A 20,600-nucleotide genomic window follows, 5' to 3' on the forward strand; every position below is an offset into this window, starting at 1 on the left:
TGCTCCTTTCTATAAGAAGCAGCTTCTGTTGAACATCATTCTTGGAAAGCCAACAGCTGACGTTGCCTTGCAAAGTGCCCCCCCAAATCTCAGTGCAGGAAGTGGGTGTTGTCCATCCCGCTCTCCCCAGGGTTGTGTGGGCACTGCTGGGGGGTTTGCAGCAAGCAGAGCCACACTGAGCCACACAAACCTGCGTGTGCCAAGCACAGAGCCCTGTGAGACAGGCTCGCTCAGCCCTAGGAGCTCTGCAACGTCCCAGGTGTTTTTGTTCATGCACCTTGAAGTCTCATCCTCCTCTCTGCTCTTCCCCACACTAATCAGACAGAAAGCTTAGGAGCTTTCCAGTCTGACCTCCAGCCTTTCAGAAGATGACAATATTTCCCAGCAGAGCTCTGAGGCATAAAGCTTAACAACACGTCAAGTAGTTTTAAGATGCAAACTTGTTAAGCCAAAAGCATTTTCTTGACTTCTTTTTAGTCTCAGATTGTGTTCAGTTGAACTGCCCAGAATATTTTTCTTTCCTGGTGATCCAGTCACACCAGATCAGTAGTGGCTGAAACACATAAATCTCTGAGTTTCCAGAAAGGGTACACTCTGAGTGCATTCTACAGACATAGCATTAAAACAAACAAACCAACAACAAAACCCCTAGCCCACACACACAAAAAACCAAACCAAACCAAAAAATCAACACTACAAATGTGATTATGAACTCACTTTCTTTCGCTTCTGGCCGTTCTTGAAGCTCTTAGACCCACTGAGGCCTAAGTGCTTCAGTAGACATGAGACAGGAGCTTTAGGAAGAGCATTCTGGCTTGGTAGAAAATGTTAACATATATTTGCTGGGAGCAGAACACCAGCGTCTCTAAAAATAAACTGGAAACTTGAGCTCACTGTAAACTGATATCTTCTGAACACTGTATTTTTTATTTTTATCCCTTTTAATTGCAATGTCGTCCATGGAGCTGTTGAACCTCTGATTTCTCAGCCATGGTTCTTTATCTGTCTGCATTTCCAGTATCTGGGAATGGAACAGGTCTTAGAGCAGACTTCCTAAGTATAGCCCTGCAAGATCATATTCCTGCACAGTCAGCAGAGGCACCCAAGTGTGGTTTCCCTGCATATGTCAAATGACTTATCCTTTATAAAGAAACCATGGTCCAGCAGGTAACATTACTTAGTTCCTCCCAGGAATTTCAATTCTTGTTTGCTTTTTCTCTTCAGAGGACATAGACAAAGAAGGGACTTTTCACCCTTTGTCAGTGCCTCTGTGACACACAGCAGCTCTGCTGCAATTTCAGACTGCTCCAAGGTTTGGTGTGGGAGTCCTGATGCTACAACACGTGTACAGTGTGCTCACATGGGTGTTGCAGCCTGGGACCAGGCTGGCAGTACCTCATACTTTTTCCTTAAGATGTGTAAAATCCCCCAAACCAAGTGGGTGGACCCAGGAAATGGGGTGATTGAGCTCACCTGGTTCTGCAAGGTCTTCCACAGGTAGGTCCCCCAGCCCCCCATAGTGGGTCCTGGTCCACCACTGGGGTGCTGTGGGAAGGTGTGCCAGGCGGTTCAGCTTCAGGAAAGCCTGGCACGAAGAGGGGTTGGCTCTTGGCTGGAGTCCTGGAAGCATTTCCAGATCTCACTTGAATCCATTCTATCATTTAAAGCAGTAACTTCTCCTGTAGGGTGTGATGGTTTCTACTGTGAGGGTTTTCCCAGTGAGATTGTATTTCCTGTTGGACAATGTCCAGCGGCTTGTAAATTAAATTGTGGGAGAGTAGTGGGGAAACAAGCCCTGCAACCACACTGCTGCTGTCCCAGCTTAATTCAGCACAGGAACAGGAAGCAATCACTACAAGAATAATAATTCTCAATTGCTTTGAAAATAACCCAACTTTAGTTCCAAAATTTTACGTGTTTCAGTAGATAACATTGGATAAATGGTCCTTTGTTTTTATTTTAAGTACATAAATGTTTGATACAAAGGATTTAAAAATGCTCCACATTCTGCTGTTCCTCTTTCCAGCAGTCATTAGAGGAGTCTCAGCATGCTACTTCCCATCTTTTAGGAACTGATTAACAATTACGTGATTGTAAATAGGTAATTGCTGTACTATCTGGACATAACATTGCCACATTAATAATGTAATCATGTAAACCAAAGTAATCCAATAATGGAAACCTTTCTTATGCCATTAGTTCAAATGAGCATTTATGGATTAAATCAGCAAGTCATGCGCAATTGGCAAGTTAAAGCTTGGATATGAAGTCACTCGTGGCTTCTTACAGCACACCAGAAGATGCATTTATTCAGGAATCTGCCCAAGTCTCATCAGTGGTCCTGTCTAATTAGAAGAGGAATTGTATTTCACTGGAGCTAGGCCAAATTCTGAGTTTTCAACTTCACTGGTGAGGAATGGGTCTGGGAAGCTGGGGGAGGGACCAGGTTCTCTCCTGTCATATTCTAGTTGATATTTAACTGATTGTTTTAAAAAATGCATTTGTACATTTAAAAATGTCATTTCAAAATTGAAAGTTGAAAGATTATTTCAAGGCTAAAAAACTCATTCTGCTTACACAAAAATCAAAGCAAGACATTCTGACTTTACTTTGTTAATACTTGAATTTCAAATATCTTCTCATTAGCTCAATCTGCAGTTTCTGGTGGATAAAATTTTATCCCCCTGTATTCCCATTTCCAATTCATCTGCCTTATCTCTAATTAGCTCTCCCCAGCCATTCCTCTTGTCCACAACAAGGCTGCTGTAGTGGTTCTGTTTGAAACTTACATTTGGCTTCCATGTATTGGATTCTAAGTTTTGCAACATGCCCACTTCCTCTATTTGCCAAGCCAGGAAAACAAAATACTGTCTCTGTACACAGATACACACACACACACACATACAAACACATTTTTCTCAGGACTGGGCTAGGCTGCAAAATTAAGATCTTGGTTTCAAAGACACTCTGCAGGGAAAGCAAGCTCATTTCAGAGAACTAGTTTGCTCTTCTGAAAAAAATAAAAGGGCAGGAACAGATCCCAGTTGGCAAGTTTAGGAACACTTGCAGCAAGGTTTTGGCTCAGTCATCCTCAGTTGCACTGACTAAAAAGAATAAAAGCATGGCCTGCTTTTAGTAGGATCAAAGGTGTCAAAAATGGTGTAAGCAGATTTTTATTGTCTTCTGTGAGTTTTGATGGGTTTTTTTCAGTAAGTCTTGATTTCTTGTTGGACAACTTCCAGCAGTAACTGTAGTTTGTGTGTAAGATAATCTGAAAAGGTGGAAAAAAAGGAAGGAAGCTTAGTCCAGAGGAAATCCTGAGACATGGCTGAAAATCAGAGCATCAGCACTGATGGTTGGAACACTTTATGTTGGCAGATCACTATATCTGTTTCCTTTCTTGCTATATGTTGTCTTCTGTTCAGTGGTTAGTGATGCACCTCCATCCAACATCAAATCAAAAGAAAACAAGACTTGGAACAGAAACGACAAATTAAATTCAAACCTGGGCTCTCGTTTCTGAAAAAGCCCTTGTGCCACCATGCCTACATGCAAAGGAAATCTGTACTACACACTGCCTGGAGTGGAGATGTACTTCATTTCCACAGCTACATTTGTACCCAAACCATCCTGGCCTCCTCACAAGGCCACAGACCTCTGGCAGTACTCTTCTCCTAGCAGTCCTCTCCTCAGCCTTTCAGCAAACAAGTTTGTGCATGGGGTTACAACGTCTGATGTAGTCTCTCTATCCTAACCTTTGGTCTTTCTGCTCCAGACAAATTTCACCCAGAGCTTGTGATCCCAAAGACATGATAAAGTTTAGTAGGTACTAGGGCTGGGGTGGGAAATAGACCCTCTCTGTTCCCCCTGTTGGTAGACTTCAGCCTTGTCTTTGTTAAAAAAATTTGGCTGTGGAGGCCGTGCCTTGGGAAAAACACCAGAGTGGTGCCAGCAGTCATGATTTAGGTTTCATGACATCTGTTGGTCAAGGACCAATTTGCATCAGAGGTGAACCCTGGCAACAAACCAGCACCCTGACCCTTGGGCATGTTTAGGTCCACAATACTGAAAGTGAAATGCATACTTACAAAACAGGTTGCGGCAGCGATCTGACATCTGCCTGTGAATGATGAGGTAGTAGACTGGAAAACCACTCAACACTATGGTGCATCCAATGCTGATGTTCACAGGGTCTGAGTAGAAAGACATTGCCACTGTGAAGAGGCAGATGATGGTAAAAGAGACAGGAACAAACAGGGGAACCTGAGGAAAAGAGCACAGGAGACTATCAGGGAAAGCTGGTGGCTGTAGCCGATCAGACTCCGTATGTGCCAGCACATGCTGTATTCACTTCTCCGCCCAAAGAAAATGAGGATAATCATATCCTGTCCTACAGAATGCTTCTGTACAATCAGACTGCAAACAACTGCATCAGCTTCAGGGCCCAGTGTGCCCTGTGAGGTGCATGCCTCCTATATCATGTGCACCAAAATCTAAACCTAACTTGCAACTGGAAGCCAAGCAGGGGGAGAAGCCGCCTACAGCCCACAGCTCTGTGACTGTCCTGCACCTGTGCATGCCCAAGCACACATACCTACGTGCCCCCTAAGACAACTGCTGAGGGAAAATCTGAAGCCAAGAAAGAAATGACACTTTGAATCAAGTATTGTTTGCTTATAAAACTCATGATTCGTGTTGACCTGCCTCCAGTTTGCCTGAGACTTATAGTGACTGAAGCAAGACAAACCAGACTCCCTATCTCTGTAGTACCTGCACCAAGAATTTCAGCTTCAGTGACACCATGGTGAAAATCAAAGCAGCACTCAGCACTTCAACCATACCCTATTGGATTAGCCAAATCACCTGGGTTATTTGGAGAGCAAATAGGAAGACTGCAATAAATAATAAAACTGTGAAACACTCTCTCTGTCTCTGGATCCAAGCTCTGCCAAGTAACTCCTTGCCGTGGCTGATGGAACGAAGGAGCTGCTCTCATATAAGGTGGCAATCTTTACCAGTAATAAAGATTGTATTTTGGATACTCAGCATGCCAAGTTGGAAGAGATCAGTTGCTCTAGGTATGGCAGCCATCCAGCCATCAAACTTAGGTGCTCTTGTCTTTCCAGCAGAGCATCCTCTGCCAGCCGCTCCTACATGCACACACTCACGCCGCACATCTGCTTGAGAGGTGTGCGAGCGGACTGCTCCCTCCTCTTTCCGGTGTTTTCTCACCGTTTTTAACTCAGAATGCTGTAAAGAGAGTAAGTACCAGCGCTGTCACACGCCTGCCACGCTTCGCTCTCCCCCCCGGGCAGCGGCAGCGTGCGGCCACTAGAGCGCAGCACGGGCCCGCGGCACCTGCGCGCAGCCCTTGCCTCCTGCCCAGGACTGACAAAAACCAGGGAAAAGGCGGGTGGAAACCGGCCGGGCTGACCAAAAGGCTAGTGTTTCCCTCCCTCGTTTAACCAGCATTTAGGAGCCGCTGGAAGTCTGAAAACCCGGGCAAAATCTCAGCATCTGAAACCATCAGCAGCGCCACCCGCTAATACATCTCCCCTGAGAAGACTGGTTTGAAAGAAAAACTAAACTAAACTTACTCAGTTTGGTTCTGGGGGAGTATGCGAGCGCAGCCAACCAACAAACTGGGAAGCCTCAAGGTCTCTGCTAAATGCAAAGACCGAGGAGAAAAATTACCCCAAACTTTGCAGGAGGGTGCACCCAGCTCACAGAGGACTCCTGCGAGCTGCAGGAAGCATTTCTGTCTCCCAAGCTCCTGGCTGCCCAGTGCCCACAGCCCCGGAGGTCCTCTCTCTTCCCGGGAGTTGCTGCCTGGGGGCACCACGCAGGGGCATCAGGAGCAAACTGCACCCGCACCAAGCACCGCCCCAACCTAATTAATGCCTTCTGCATATTATCTGGCAGTGGGAAAGGTGCCCAAGCACAGGAAAGCTGCTCCAGCATCCCCTGCTGACCTGAGGAGGGATCCCAGTGCCCAGTGAAGTGAGAAAGGCCACAAGAGGTGTCCACTGCTTTACATGAGACATTATTTCCATACCAGCAGATGATTCCTCCCAAGTCAGGTTTAGTCCCAAGACCCCTCCTTTCCCCCCAAGCCTGATACACCTTCCTGCTTCTCAGCCAAAGCTGAGACTTACCTGCCACTGAAATAACATCCAGGCAAGAGTCCCTTCATGTAGGCCACAAGAGATGAGCCAGAGAACTTCTCTCTGCACATCTCCCAGTTCCAAGCCTGAAACTTTGTCCCTTCTACTGAGCAATCTTCTAACAGATGCATCTGGAGAGCCTATGTAGAACTGGCTTCATAGGATTTATCACATCTGGCTGTTTGGGCACACCAATCAGTTTCAGGAGCTCCCCACAGACATTATTAAGCATCAGAGACTGAAACCCCTTAGAGCCTAAAGGCAGCCATGGCCATGTGATGCTGCAGTTATGAGCAATTCAAAGAGAGGGATGGCAGGCCTGCACGTTCCTGGCTGCCAGGTATGTGCTGTGCATTCACCTGGAAGGGGCTGTGCAGCTCTGGGTGACGGTGGCGATGGACGATGAGCCCCAAGGTGGCCAATCCTATGAAGAGCCATCGGGAAAAGCTGAAGAAGTTCAGTAGATGGTAGATGTCTCCAATGCACACCATGGCAGTGACCAAAGGGAACTGAGCATTTTGAACACGAAATACAGTCATTACAGCCATGGATCACCTCCTCCAACCCCCCTGCAACTACTTCACAGCCCCAGCATTTTGGAGGTCAGAGAGCTTTACAAAATAGTGTCACAGAGTGAAGGCAAAAGACCTAAAGGCACTCATCTGTAGTGCTACAGAAAAGAGGGATCATTCCAAGATCAGCAGCATCTTCGATGCTTCATGTCCAAGCCAGGGCAATTAAAACATGCATGATCCAAAAGCTTGCACTGCTGGCACACAGGCTATCTACAATGACATCTGCTAAGTTTTTAGCAGCTCAGCCAAGCTGCAACAGGCACTGCAGCACAGTTGGGATGGAGCTGGACCACTGCCACAAAAAAAACCCTGAACAAACCAAAACATGAGACCAGACCATCTCTACAAATGCTCATTCCCTGCATTTCCATCACACCTGGGAATTTTAAATTTCCAGATAGCCAAAGCCTGGCAGAGCTATTTTCATAAGGCAATATAAAGCAGCACCTGTGGCAGATGATAGGGACTGTATTTTAAAAAAGGTGTGCAATGTTATAAGGCAGGGACTTCAAGGTTGTACATTTGGATACCACTGCTGGCTCAAGGGGACTTAATACTTTGCAGCCATTTCCTGTATCCTGCCTTCTTTATTTTTCAGGGAGTAATTTAATGTCCCAACACCCTCTAAAACTCCTCAGTTTATCCAGTCCTTGCAAGAAAGCCAAGACAGCAAAAGAACAGAGCATGTCATGCACAGCCAGATCTCCTTACCATTAACATGACAGCAGGAAGGGGTGTATGTCTTCGAATGTGGATCATGGAGAAGAGAGGAGGCCACTGCCCTTCCCTGGAAGCCACAAACAGAGTCCTAGGAAAAGACAGGGAGCCCTGTACATTAACATTCTACATCCACATTAGAAATGAGATGAGTCACTGGACTGACCTGAGACATCAAGGCACCTGCTCCCTTGCCCAGCACAGGTCTGCTGCTGTTCAAGGCCACAGTTTTGCCTTTAGCTGCACTTTCAGAGAAAGTTTGGTTTGGGTTGGAACCCACCCCCCTGCCATGGGCAGGGACAGCTTCCACTAGACCAAGTTGCTCAGAGCTCCACTTTGGGGGCATCTGGGAGAAAACCAAGGCTGAGTTCCCACAGCTCTGCCAAGACCAGTTCAGTGCAGGTCAGAGCCCACCATCAGAACCACTGGCAGTGTCTCCTTGGGTGCCTCATCTGCAGAGACCTTTGGGCAAGTCCAAAGTGACCAAGAATGAACTCAGACTGGAAACAGGAGTAAGAAAGTCTCTTGCTGTCAAAAGAGGAATTAATCTTTCCAGTGAAAAGGAAGTGGAGGGATCACAAACTTTAATCCTTTGTAAGAAAAACTGGTAAGTTTATGAAAGGGGATTGTCAGCTTTGAAGCCTATATTCTTATATGTACATATATAGAAAAAATAAAGGGCAATCACCTCAAATGACAGATGATTTCCAATTCTCTTGTCAGCTGTTGGAAAATACAGTTTGTCATACTGCCAAGAGACCAGCTACACACAAGAACAGCTACAAAATGAGAGCAGAGAGTTCCTTGCTTGCATCCCTCCTTTGACTCGTGAAAGACCAATTAGGGAAAAGACAATCACATCCAATTTTAGAAATTTAATATCCTCAGACAAACCATGCCAGAGCATCAGCTGGGCTGAAGCAGGGCCCCAAGCAGCTGGGGCACAAGTGTACAACTGGTTTTATTGCTGTCTCTGTGGCTTTGCAGGGGTGTGGCTGGCAGGCAGCCAGGGAGGCCCCATCAGTGTTTATATGGACTTTCAGCAGTGATTATGTTAATGATGCCAGGATGGGGAGAGAAGGTCAGTAGGGGACACTAAGGACCTCTGTGCTGTCCAATGACTTCTCATCCTCAAAGAAAAGCATTATCTGGAGCGGCTAATGGGAAGGATCCTCCACACCTGTATTTAATATAGGACTTCAGAGTAGTGGATCAGATAATTCATTAGCTTTCAGGCTGTGAGACATTCCTTTCAGATCAACTGATTTTTCCATTTGCAATCAAAGCTGTGAAGCAAAACCCACTGCAGAGAGTTTGCTCAGCTCCCCAGGACCAGCACAACATCAGGATCTTGTTCATAAGGCCTGCCCTCCTCTCCAATTTCAAGGCTCCCATAAGGACACGGAGTGTGGCAGACAGTGAAGCTGGCAAGTTTATTTTTCCATGGGACAAAGCTGTTCTTATTGCTGTAACAAGACTTCTTGAACCTTGACTATTGCTTTAGAAATAGCCCATCCCAATGACATTTCACTGACTTCAAAGCAAAGTTCTCAAGGGAGAGTTTGCCTAGAGAGCCTCACAACAGAGGGACCCCATGCCCTCCAGCAGCACAGCTGGGTGAACCCAGTGGATGAAGACACAGTCTCACTGAGCAGCTGCCAACTTCAACAAAGCCTTTAGTTCACCAGAAACACTGACATTTCACTTTAAACTGGGGATTTAAACTGAAGGGTAGGGGAGAAGATAAAAATCTTTGTGACCAGTCCTGGGTACCAAAGTCTGGATCTGGTCAGAAACCGAAAAAGTAGACTCTTAGCCAAAAGGGACCATCCTGTAGCTGACAGCCTGGGAGTCAAAAGGCTTATTTTTTTCCACAAGAGTGGCTAAAATGCCACTGTGTGGATGGGTAGTTGCAGAGGTTAGTGATGCTTCCCTCTGATTCAGTAAGCCAAAAGCATAATAGACCCTTAGGGATGTGACCTTGAAAACGTGAAGATTCCTCCATTCATGGTTCCAAAGCAGGACAGTGCGACAAGGACAGGGACCACAGAGATCAGGCTTTTGAAGGCTCGCTGCACAAAGCTCTGGAGGAAGAGCAAACATGACTTTAGGGAGCATATGGTGATCTCTAGGTCACATCAGGGTGAAAAAAAGAAAACTTCTTCCATTGAAGGAGTAATATAAAAGTCACAAATCTCACCTTTTCTACTGTCATCTGCAAGTTACTTTTCATTATCTTTTAGGAACCACAACAAGAAGAATTTACTATTGCCCAGTATTCCAGAAAAATTACAAAGCAATAAAATATTTTATAGGAAAACCATCTCTGAAAGACTTGTCATGACCACAGCACAAGCTGGCCGCACTGAGGAGATAGCAATAGCAATGCCAACTCACCACAGCCACAGCAGGAGAAGCCAGAACATCTTCTGTTCCCAGGACTGTGTAATAGGAGACATTGGTGAGCATGTATCCCACAATTACTGTGATCACAGACACGATGACAGCCAGGGGGATATTTCTGCAATGAAGGGGAACACACACACACAAAGAACAAGCTGCTATCCCTTGTTATGCACAGTATTACTGCAGATTTTATCTGGCAGTACAATTGATTGCAGTCAGGTGAACCCACAAAGTTATTCCTCCTGGACTGCACTCGGGAAAGCTGTGGGATCACCGAGGCTGGTAACCCAGGGCGGCTTCCTCCCAGCCTTACCGTTCAGGTTTGACCAACTCTTCACGCACAAAGCTGGTCTGAAACCTGCACGATGGGAAGAGACAGGGTGAGAGTCTGAGTCATGCTGAGGGCACCTGTCTGCTGCCCGGGAGGCGCCTCCCATCGCACCTACCAGCCGGAGTATGCGAACATGCCTGCATAGAAAGCCAGGGGGAGCTTATCCAGAACCAGAGACTGTCTGTCAAAAGCATCCTGGAAGTTCTCGGTGTGGCCTGCAGGAGACAAACAACGGACACAGAGCAGGAAAACGTCAGAGACAGGCTTCCTTCCCCGTAGGATAACATCCCTTGTACCTCTTGCCCAGGCCTGGGAAGAGCGTTTGTGATTTCCTTGGAGAAGGGAACTCAAATTAATTTAATTGCTTTAACTTCAGTGCTGTGGCTGATATGTTCACTTTCCTACGGTGACATTAAAACCCAAAAATACTCTATCCCTTGTCCAGCTAGGGTAGGCATTTCAGGAAGGGCAACAACAATAGCTAGTTGTTTTCAACAGACCCTGGTGTGGGAACAGGAGATCATGGAGATGAGCGGATCCATGTGGTCCTCTCCTTCCTTTAGGTCCAAAATTAAGTTGTTGGATTGACCCCCGTGTTCAGTCCCCAGCCCCCTCAGCAGCTGGAGACACACTCCCCTTTGATGTGGTGCAGCCAGCAAGGCAGCTAACTCAGCTCTCACTGTGCTCTCTGCTGTTCCTGCTGCTGGAGCACTGACCCCAGCCCTGTGCTGGCCAGAGCATGGGAACCAGGCTGGAGGAGGGGATGGGAGCAAGGACTGCCAGTCTGACCCACCACCACCCACCCACAGGAAAGGACACAGAGTGGGAAGCAAATAACATGTTCAGAGTAGAGGTGTCTCAGATATCTACCAACTCCCCTAATTTTCTTTCAAGTTCTCTGCTTGAAACAACAAAACAAAGCTTAACAAAAAACCCAAACCAAACAAACAAAAAAAACAAAACAAAACAAAAAGCCCCAAAAAAATCAAAGTTAGGATTTTCTCTAAATCAAAACAAAAAGATTTAGGGAAGAGAGCAATTCTGAATGGCCTCTCATTCAAACACAGTCAAAAAGAATTGCATTGACAACATTTTCAAATCCAGGTAATCCAAGGTTTGGTACCACATCTATGTTCAATTTTCCATAACAAACTCTCTTTAAGAGGTGAGAAGCTTTCCTAGTTGGGCTTTACCAGGCAAGGTGTGACATAGCACAGAGCAAAGTGCTCTGTGAGAAAGTCAGGCCACTTCTATGGAGGTGCTTCTGCAAGAAGTTCAGTGATGAGATTTGGGCACCTGGGCTTGAAACGCTGGCCCAGCAAGTCTCTAATATATGCCTGAGCCAAAGAGAAGGTAATGGCAAAGGAAAGGACAGAACTGCAATAAAAAAAAAAGCAGCACAAGGCAGAGGAATCAGGCAAAATTATTTAAAAGTGCAAAACTGATTTTTAAGCACCAAAAAAAAAAAAAAGTCAATTTGAAGATAGGTTTGAAGAAAACTAACCCAAAATATAGAACTGTGTCCATTGGGGTACTTTTTTTTGTTCCAAAATGATGGCTGGTAAGTGATGGTGCATGAAAAGGATTTATTGCCTGCAATGCATTAATGAGCAATTTACAGTCCCCCATGAGTCACATTAAATACAACCTGTCATGCTGGAGTCTCTTGGTGAATTCTCCCTCCAGATGTCACCTGCATTTATCCCCCACACCAGAGGACGGGTGCCAGGGCTCCAGATTGTCATTTGAAGGCATTCCTAACAATAATGGCTGGGGATTCCTAGCTGCAGGGCAGTCCTTTAGTTCAGAAGCACTGCCAGCCCAAGGGGAGCTCTGCATGTTCAAAGGAGCCAGCTCCAGACATCAGAAAGAAACATGCACACGGAGCCCATTGCCTGTGGTGCTTTCTCTGCAGAAGAAGGTAATAGCATGAAGAGGGAGCAGGCTTCATCCCTTGAGTGGGAATGCCTGGGGCTTTTCTATAAACTGAGGTTTGGATTAAAGCCAGTTCTCTTGTATGGTTCACAGAAGATCCTACTGGTAGGGTTTTTCTCCCCCACTCTGCATACAGGCATGAAATACTGTACCAAGTTCATTGTAAATTCACTGAATTAGCACCCATCTCAATCTGGAAGTAAAAAACATTAGCTTATGCCACAGAAGGGTTAGAGATGCCATTACCAGGGCTCAGCTGAGGGCTGGTAGCTCATTACACAGCTGTGATTCTCACAGGGGATGCTGTCACATATCCTCAATGTCCATATTTGTGCTGCTTTGGAAAGATTTCAAGCTACACTAGAAATAGGCAAGTCTGACTCCAAAGAAAGACTATCTGCAGAGGAAGGTTAGGGTGACCCTGGGTAGGCTCACACATGCTCTGGCACTAAGACCCACTGAATTTTGGAGAAAGCACCACCCAGCCAGGTGCATCAGCCCAGTGCAATGATGCAGCTTGTGCCACCTACGCCAGTCTCAGCTTCCAGCGAATTCACATCTGGCACATGGACAGAGAAAGCTCCTGCCAGCTGAGTGAGCACCACACTTGGCACTTGGCACTGATAAAAGCCATGACAGGGGGCACATCGAGCACCCTCCTCAGGCACGCAGCAACACCTACCCTGGGCCAGCAGCATCATCCCTGGCACGATGATGAGTGCAAGGGCCAGGAGTTTGACGACGGAGAGAGCCGTCTGCAGCCGCGCGCTCCAGGTGACGCTCCAGGAGTTGAGGGTCAGGACCGTGTCTGGAGAGGAAACACCACTGCTACAGCTGCAGCCTGGGCTCAACACACACAGGACAAAGTACAGCAGCTCTCCCTGCCCTAGGGATGCTGGGGGAAGGCTGTGTCTTTATGCCTTAGAGAGGACGCCTGGGATGAGAGATGTCAGGAAACATTGATCCAGCATACAGTGCTTAAAGAGGGAGCTGACTTACACTCCTAAAGGGGAGCAGGAACCTGGTTCCTGCTGGGTGATCCACACCTGCCTGGGGGAAAGGTGTGGGACATCTCAGGAGCCCACTTCACAGCACTCCCTGTGCCAGTCCACACCAGCCTGGAGCAGGCAGGACAGCTTCATGGGCTGGATGCACCAGGAGAAGAGGCCAAAACCTCAAGCCTTACACCCACAGCTCATGTGGCTTTTGCACAATTACACATGGAGAGTTTCTTCTCCCACAGCTGGCAAAATCCCCCTACCTAGGGCTCCAGCTGGTCAACAGGGAGGCCCATTCCACTTCCTAGAGAGTATAGTGGCCCAACAGCATCACCTTGAATCAGAACATTTTGGCTAGCTGAGGCGGTAAGACAGCTGTCTTATCCCACAGTTGTACAGGAAATAACAGCCCTAAGTGCCCCTAGTGTAGGGCAGAGAGACCAGGATGGACAATCCCATAAATGTTGGTACTTACAGTAGCCCAGGAGAGACACGAGCTTCACCGCAGGGACAGGGGCGGGACAGGGGGCGAAGAACGGCTCCAGCATGTAGCGCCCAAAAGCCAGGGAAACCACAGCACTGTTGGCAGGCCTGGGGTGGGGAGTGTGGGGGGAACCAAGCACAGACTGCTCTGAGGATGCTTGAAAAATGGCATGAGGTAAAACTGCACAAAACTTGGGAAGGGGAGCAAGTTTCCCCACCTGGCTTAATCCTCTCACCCATGCAGATGATGAATTCCCATCGAGTTTTTCTCATAGGTTTTTCTCAGTAAATGGGTTAAAAACCACATGCTGCAAAATGATTAATTTCCAACTTGAAAGCAAAAGTTGAGATTAATCATACTGAGCAATGCAAGTGTAGTGCATATGTTCTGCCTCATCTAAGCTCACATGAAGGATACAGGTTATTGAGAGGTGAGGACTTCCTTTTGAATGTTAAAAAAAGAAGTAGTTCACAATTTTATAAATTGTGTAACTTGGGGCAAAGCCAGGAAGTTGTCTCCACTTTCTGAATCTGAAGAAACCAAAAAATTTCACACTGAAAACAGAAGATCTGAAATAAATCTGTCATCTATTGTCAGTCTCTGAAATATACCACAGCTCTTGGGGTACACAAGCTGCCAGGGGAGACGAGAGATATTCTTCAAGTACAGAACACATTCAACATTTGTAACTATTTCCACATTGCACCTTCTTCCTTTTATCATTGAAAAATCTTTTGAAATCATTCAACTCTTTCCTTTACAAACTGCCTGGACTGTTACATGGCACCATAACTTTTGGTATTTTAAATTATCACTGCATCCAGGAAGAGGCAAGCGAGTCAAATCTCTTACCTGATAGCAAAAAACTCTGCCCACAGGAATAAGAAGCTTGGCAGAGGCCCTAGCGTCTCCAAAATGTAGATATAATGTCCTCCAGACTTGGTGATTCTTGTTCCAAGCTCTGCATAACACAAGGCACCTAAAAAAGTTCAGGTAGATATGTACCAAGTAAATAATTCCAGGGATTTTTCCCTTTTCTGTATGATTTTTCAGGAATTGAAGAAGTCCATTTAAAATAAGTAGTGAATGAGAGGAAGAAAAAGGGGTTTAACAAAACCACTTTTCTCTATTTTTGTGCACTGCTGTGGTTTGAAGTAAGTTTTGAATTGGCCCACCTGTCAGGTGGAAAGAAATTCTCTATTTTATGGTTAATGTTACAACATTTCCATGGAAGCTCTGAAGAAGGGTGTGTGATAGAAATGCTGCACAGAGCTACAAGAGGTTTCCTTTGAAAGATATCCTGGATTCTTGCTTCTCCTCACTGTTGGACTGATGAAATGGTGCTTACAAAGCAACTCCAGCAGCTCAGCCACAAGCCATGGCTGAACTGGTCATTTCAATCATCTTTTTGATCCCAGGCCACATTCTTGTGTCCTTATCTTGCATCTTCACATAAATCCCTTCCCTCCTTTGAATCCAGTGGTGACATGGCCATGCCTCCAAGTCCCATGGCAATCATGCCATATTCAGGTCATGCAAGATGGTGACAACCTCAGTGTTTCCTGCCCCCCTGTTGGAAAATTTGTGCAGAACTCCTGTTCAAAGCATCAAATATAGGCAGACAGCTCATCTCTTTTGTTCCAGTGGGTCCCTTTCACTGCTTCAAGCATGCATATAAGTATATTGCTGAACTCATGGAATGGGACTTGTATATATACCCCACTTGAAAGAAAAAAATGCACAAAAGAAAGCAGACCTTTTAAATATACTGCAAAAAGGTGTCAGAGAAATGATCAGGAGAGGTCATCAAGCTGATAAAAGAGAAGAACAAACTGACAAATCCAGCTACAAAATACAATCATTTGGTAAGGAGGCTCCCAAGGGCCTTCCAGGAGAGTGTATCAAAGGATGCTGTACAGAGAAAAACCTTTACAAGGGCAGAGCTTGGCTGTGTGATTACACATACATTACACACACATTGTCATTTACTGCCCTGCTTGCTTAAAAGAAACACCGTGCCCACATTGTACTGTCAGCTTTTCTTTAGGCAGAAGTGTATAATTCACCAAACCACCACTCACAGGTTGCAATGTGAAATATTGGTACACATATGCTAAGAGCAAGAACAACTTGTTGCCCTATTAACAATCCAATGTCTCAATTTCTAAACTTGCATGTACATGCCAGAGTGTCAAAGTGAGCGACACTCACTTTGCTTTTTTTTTTTTTCACATGGAGTATTTCTTCCTTCTTGTTTTTTCCTTTTGGTGGATTTTTTTTTTTTAGTAAGTTACAACAGAAGAAGAATGTTAAAGTCACCCACTATTATAAGCAACAGATTTGTCTCCTGGGCTGGGAGAATTTGCAGTTATCCTAATAGCACCTTTAGAGAGTGTCTGAGATGGTGATTTTTTACAGTCGATGAAAGAAACTAAAAGCCATGGATTTTATCCACTGTAACTTAGAAGAGCTACCTTATTTCAAAAGAACTAGAATGAAGCTGTCATCAAAAAGGCAGCCTTTGGGAGAAAAGACTGGTACTAAATGGCAGAAATCAAGCCAATAGTGACACACAGAAAGTGGGGCAGCATCAGACGTCCCCACACCATTTCTTACAGACACCCAACACCCACCCTGGGCTGGTGCATCCCCTGCAGCCCCCCAGGCACGCTGCTCCAGCCATTCTCTCTGACAGAAAGGGGGTCCCATGGGGCATATTGGGACCCTCCCTTCCTCCTCTCTTCACAGTGTCTGTGAAAAGCACAGCCCTCGGGTTCCCTTTTAGGCGCATCTCCTAAATGGGTGCATCTCCTTCCTGCCTTACAGAACGAGTCCCCTCATTCTCTCCCAGCTTTCCTGGCAGAGACCATGCTGTCCCCATCACAGTCACTGTCCCTCCCCTGGACTTGTACATGAGCTGATATTACTGACCATAAGTGCTGGAACTTTGTCCACTACCCCAGGGAAATAATTTGAACTAAAAACTCCTAGTGACTATCCCCTGACTTCTTAAACCTTTTTTTGCAGCAGATACCAGAAATTTTGGGTTTATTCGTCTCCCAGCTTTCTAAACATAAAAATGTGCAGGCTCCCCTCACCTCCCAAGTGCTTCAGCAAGGGCTGCCAAAGCTCAGCACTCACCAAACATGGAGAGGAGCCCACAGGAGAACCAGACGAGCAGGGAGAAGCCCACGCTGCCGGAGTTCTTCAGGACTCCTTTGGGGGAGATGAAGATGCCACTGCCCACCATGCTGCCGATGAGCAGCGAGAAAGCCCGCAGCAAAGTGATCTTTTTCCTCAGGAAGATGGCCTCTTCTTTCTTGTCCTTCCCCATGGCTTTCTTCTAATCACAGGGGAAGGTCACACATTCAGGAGCTACAGTCTCCCAAGTGTCCTCAAGGTTCACCTGTAAGACAAGGAGTTAGGGATTCAAGGATCTTCTCTTTGGGACAAAATTTTTTTTCAGCAGCTGGACAAGAGCTGTTGAATCTGCTCTCCTCAGCTGCAGAAGTACCAGCCAAACCACAGGTGAGTAGAACACCCTTGGTATCATCTCTCTCATCAGCACAGCTCCCAAGAGACGCTTCAAGTGTTTTCTGCTTCTTCTCCCAGGCAGCACAGAGTGTTACATGTTGCATGCCAGCCACACCTCAGGATGATTCCCAAATTTGACTTTGAGTAATGTCAGATTGCCCAGACTGGAACTGGCCAGTTTGGGGTTAATTTAATGGATCTAATGGGGGATACATTGATTTCAGCTCACTGGCAGAAGAGAGATTTAAAGTTGCAAACCTAACAATCAATACCTTGAGAATATCTGAGATGACAAAAACATTAAGCTGCATTAGTTGGTGCACGGAGAGGATTTAAGCTTTTTAAACTTCCAGCCACCCTTGCTGAATGAACTAGCCCTGATTTCTCACTAGAGCTCCATTTAATCAGTGTTTCTTAATGTAGTGTCAAGCTTTTTTACTTTCAAAGTACTGAAGAGTCAGGAATAAGTACTGTTTACAGTTGTAAGACAGAGCTTAGTCATTACTAGCAGATGTGCCATGTCTTCTATTAATATAAAAAATTCCTTGGTAATAACAGCAGCAGTGAAGTTTTTCCTAGAAAAGAAGGAACTTCAGACACTTCAGGGATCACGAACTGATCCAGATTTAGTTCTCACAAACTGCAGCAACCTCCCACTTCCCCTCCTCGTCTCTCCTGTCTCTCTCTATCACCCCTAAATTGGCAACTTCACCACGAAACTCACCTTCTGCTTAGGTAGGTAAGATGAATTCAGGTCAGTTACTACAGCCTAATTTGCTGTAGCAAACGTAGTTGTAGTTTTCCTAATAGCAAGGGAGATGTTTTATACTAGTAATTATCCCTGGAAGAGCAGGCAGGACAAGACTGGAGTAGATAATTTGGCTCTTGTCCAGCCTCCTGCCACACATCCTCAATAATGCTCACACACTCAGCTTCAGTGCTTTTCTTCTCATTATTCTAACACAGTAAATTGCTTTATGGTGAATATTTGCCCCAGCCCCATGACTGTATATTATTGCAAAGTTACACTTTACATGAGGCCCTATTTTACAGGTTTCTTGAATAATTTAGTAATTGCAGTGGTGTGTCCACAAGGAGACAGTGGTCACCTCTAGAAGCAGACCTAAGCAGCCAGAAATTGGTTTCTTGGCAGAGAGATAAAAATGTTCCCCTAACTTTGAGGGGACAATTCTTGTTACCACTCACCCACAATACTTCTTTGCATGCCGTGGATAAACTCAGTGAAACCAAGGTCTTTTCTCCCCTATTCCCAGCTCTTTTCCCACCTGGAAGCTGGTGGGAGGGAGCAGGGTTATCACTTTCTCTGCACACATATGACAAGCACATGCAGAAAGCCCTTTCTCCTGCCAGCAGCATGAGCTGGTTTCTCTGAGATTGTGCCAAGCCTGCAGAAGCATCTTCTCAATCAAACCAGCCAAGTTTAGTTATTAAACCTCTAATGAGCCCCATAGGACTCTTTAAGGCTCAGATGGGTCACATCAGCCTCGTCTGGTCCCACAGAGCTGCTCCTCAGAGTCCCAAAACCTCACAGGGCTGCTGGAGACAGTGGCTCTGGAAGAGCCGGGATAGACCCCTGGGAGCCTCCCAGCCCCTCAGCTGCAGTTCCCTCAGACACCAATTAATTACCTTAGTGTGGAATACCAATATTGTCTGGTATTTCTCAGCTGAAGGGAGACCCACACAGCATTCATTTGCAGGGGTGAAACACAGAGCCTCACCAAACTGAAGAGAGATGCTGTGCAGAGCTGTCTAAAGCACCGTTTGGAGAGAATTAAAAGTGCACTTATCTGTTTGGCTGGGTTTTAAACAAAGCAGGTGCATTTACAGTCCATCAGACTCCCATTTCTTGCTGGGATCCTGAAGCCACAGAAGACAGCGTCTCTTTGCAGGCTCTGAAATTACACAGAGAGAGCAGGGGAGGAACAAAAAAAAAAAAAAAGGAGAGATCGAGATCAAATCAAATTTACAGACCAGGTTAATGATCCAAAGTAAACACCAAACTCTGTACTTCTGTCCCCATGACTTTTTTTTTCCTTTATTATTTTTTATTTTAATACTACTGCCATGCAAAAGTATGTGGAGATAAAACAATCCAGTCCAGTAAATTTGAGAAACATGAAATGTATCAGTTCTTGTTCGAGAAGTGGTTGAAGGAGGAGGAAAAAAAGCAGAAAAGGGAAAAAAATGTAAAGAGTAACAGAAAGCTATTGAATAGAACTTCAAAGAGTCACCTAGCAGAGCCTACAGCCGAGAGAGACCATTCCTGCCTGCTCTGCTTTCCAGCTACATTCCAGCACCAGGCACATTAAAATTCAGGGATGTTAATCCTTGTGGCAATGCTTAAGAATATTCACAATGTGCTTAGTGCAAAGGAAAGAGGCAAAGCTGCTTTTTGTTCACCCCTCTGACTTAAAGGACAGGCTCAGATCCTTCTTGTCCCAAAATGCAGTACCTTTACACGAGAGAGATCATCAGTCAGCAGGGCTGGAGAAAAACACTGCTCAAAGCTATTGGACAACTTATCACATATACTGTGTCTTTCCTTCCTCCTTCTTCATTTACACTGATTTTATTGTTAGTTTGGGGGTTTTTAGCTGTTTTTCTTACCTCACAAGTACTGGAGCATGGACGGAGAAGGTGGAGACAAGCATAAGGAGAGAGTCACGCCTGTTACTTGTAGCGGTGTCTAGAAGCCCCAGCCCAGAGCAGGACCCACTGTGCTCAGCACAGAGGCAGAGTGGATATTACTCTGATGAAAAGCTAGTGAGATAAACAAGCAAGCTGGAAAAGGAGAGGAGGGAGACAGCATCATTCTCAGCTGGGAGTTGAGACCTAGAACAACGAGTGACCTTTCTGTTCCTATCACGCAGGGAGCGGTGGCATCCCTGGGAAAACAGGCTACACCTCCAGAGTCCCAGCTCTGTGACCTACCCCCTAAAAAGCACCCCAGCTACTAGGGGATCTTCCTAAATATTTACAGCTGTATTTTCTCTGCGTCCTCAATCAATATCCTATAGCCAAGAACAGGTTAACCCCTTCCTTTTTGTACTGCAAAAGATGCAGGTGTCAAACTATTCCTTGCAGTCTCACTCTTTTTTTCTTTTTTGGTGCCAAAAATGTCACTCCAATTCAATGTCTACCACAAGGCACAGAATCTAACTAAATAAAATCAGCAGTGAATGGGAGCTTTTTTATTCATGCATGAAAGTAACATAAATAAGCTTTAATGAGGCTGGTGGTGGTCTGTTCTGGGAACTCAATCAGAAAATCTATTTAGGAGACCTGAGAGATGTTTGTTTATAGACCAAAATGAACACAAGAAATGGGCTGAAAGGACAAGACATGCAGCTCAACTTCTTTTCAGCATTCTACAGCTGGTTTGCCACCCTGGATAAGAAACCAAAAGGGACAGTAGTTAATAAATCAGGCTCGGGC

At 45.7% G+C, this 20,600-nt stretch overlaps 1 protein-coding gene across 1 annotated transcript; it reads right to left on the reverse strand.

Moving 5' to 3' along the window:
• Nucleotides 1–2,090: 2,090 nt before the first annotated feature.
• LOC311153851 (cystine/glutamate transporter-like) lies at nucleotides 2,091–17,782 on the reverse strand. Its single transcript, XM_084205923.1, has 12 exons — nucleotides 16,752–17,782; nucleotides 14,463–14,589; nucleotides 13,602–13,717; nucleotides 12,811–12,936; nucleotides 10,309–10,408; nucleotides 10,176–10,220; nucleotides 9,854–9,977; nucleotides 9,437–9,540; nucleotides 7,451–7,547; nucleotides 6,524–6,673; nucleotides 4,089–4,263; nucleotides 2,091–3,271 (listed from the first exon to the last, which is right to left on the reverse strand). The coding sequence occupies exons 1-12, from the start codon at nucleotides 16,942–16,944 to the stop codon at nucleotides 3,207–3,209; spliced, it is 1,422 nt and encodes a 473-aa protein (XP_084062049.1). The 5' UTR covers nucleotides 16,945–17,782; the 3' UTR covers nucleotides 2,091–3,206.
• Nucleotides 17,783–20,600: the final 2,818 nt, after the last annotated feature.

The sequence above is a fragment of the Fringilla coelebs genome, assembly GCF_963513975.1.
Source record: "Fringilla coelebs genome assembly, chromosome: 5".
Taxonomy (NCBI): Eukaryota; Metazoa; Chordata; class Aves; order Passeriformes; family Fringillidae; genus Fringilla; species Fringilla coelebs.

Bases quoted from the DNA above. Each gene is read 5' to 3' on its own strand.
- LOC311153851 (XM_084205923.1), bottom strand. From the start codon at position 16,944: ATGGGGAAGGACAAGAAAGAAGAGGCCATCTTCCTGAGGAAAAAGATC. The intron at 7,548-9,436 runs GTCACATCCCTA...GTCTTTTCCTAG, and splicing joins GGAATCTTCACGTTTTCAAG to GACTCTGTTTGTGGCTTCCA. The intron at 3,272-4,088 runs GTAAGTATGCAT...CCACCTTTTCAG, and splicing joins TCGCTGCCGCAACCTGTTTT to ATTATCTTACACACAAACTA.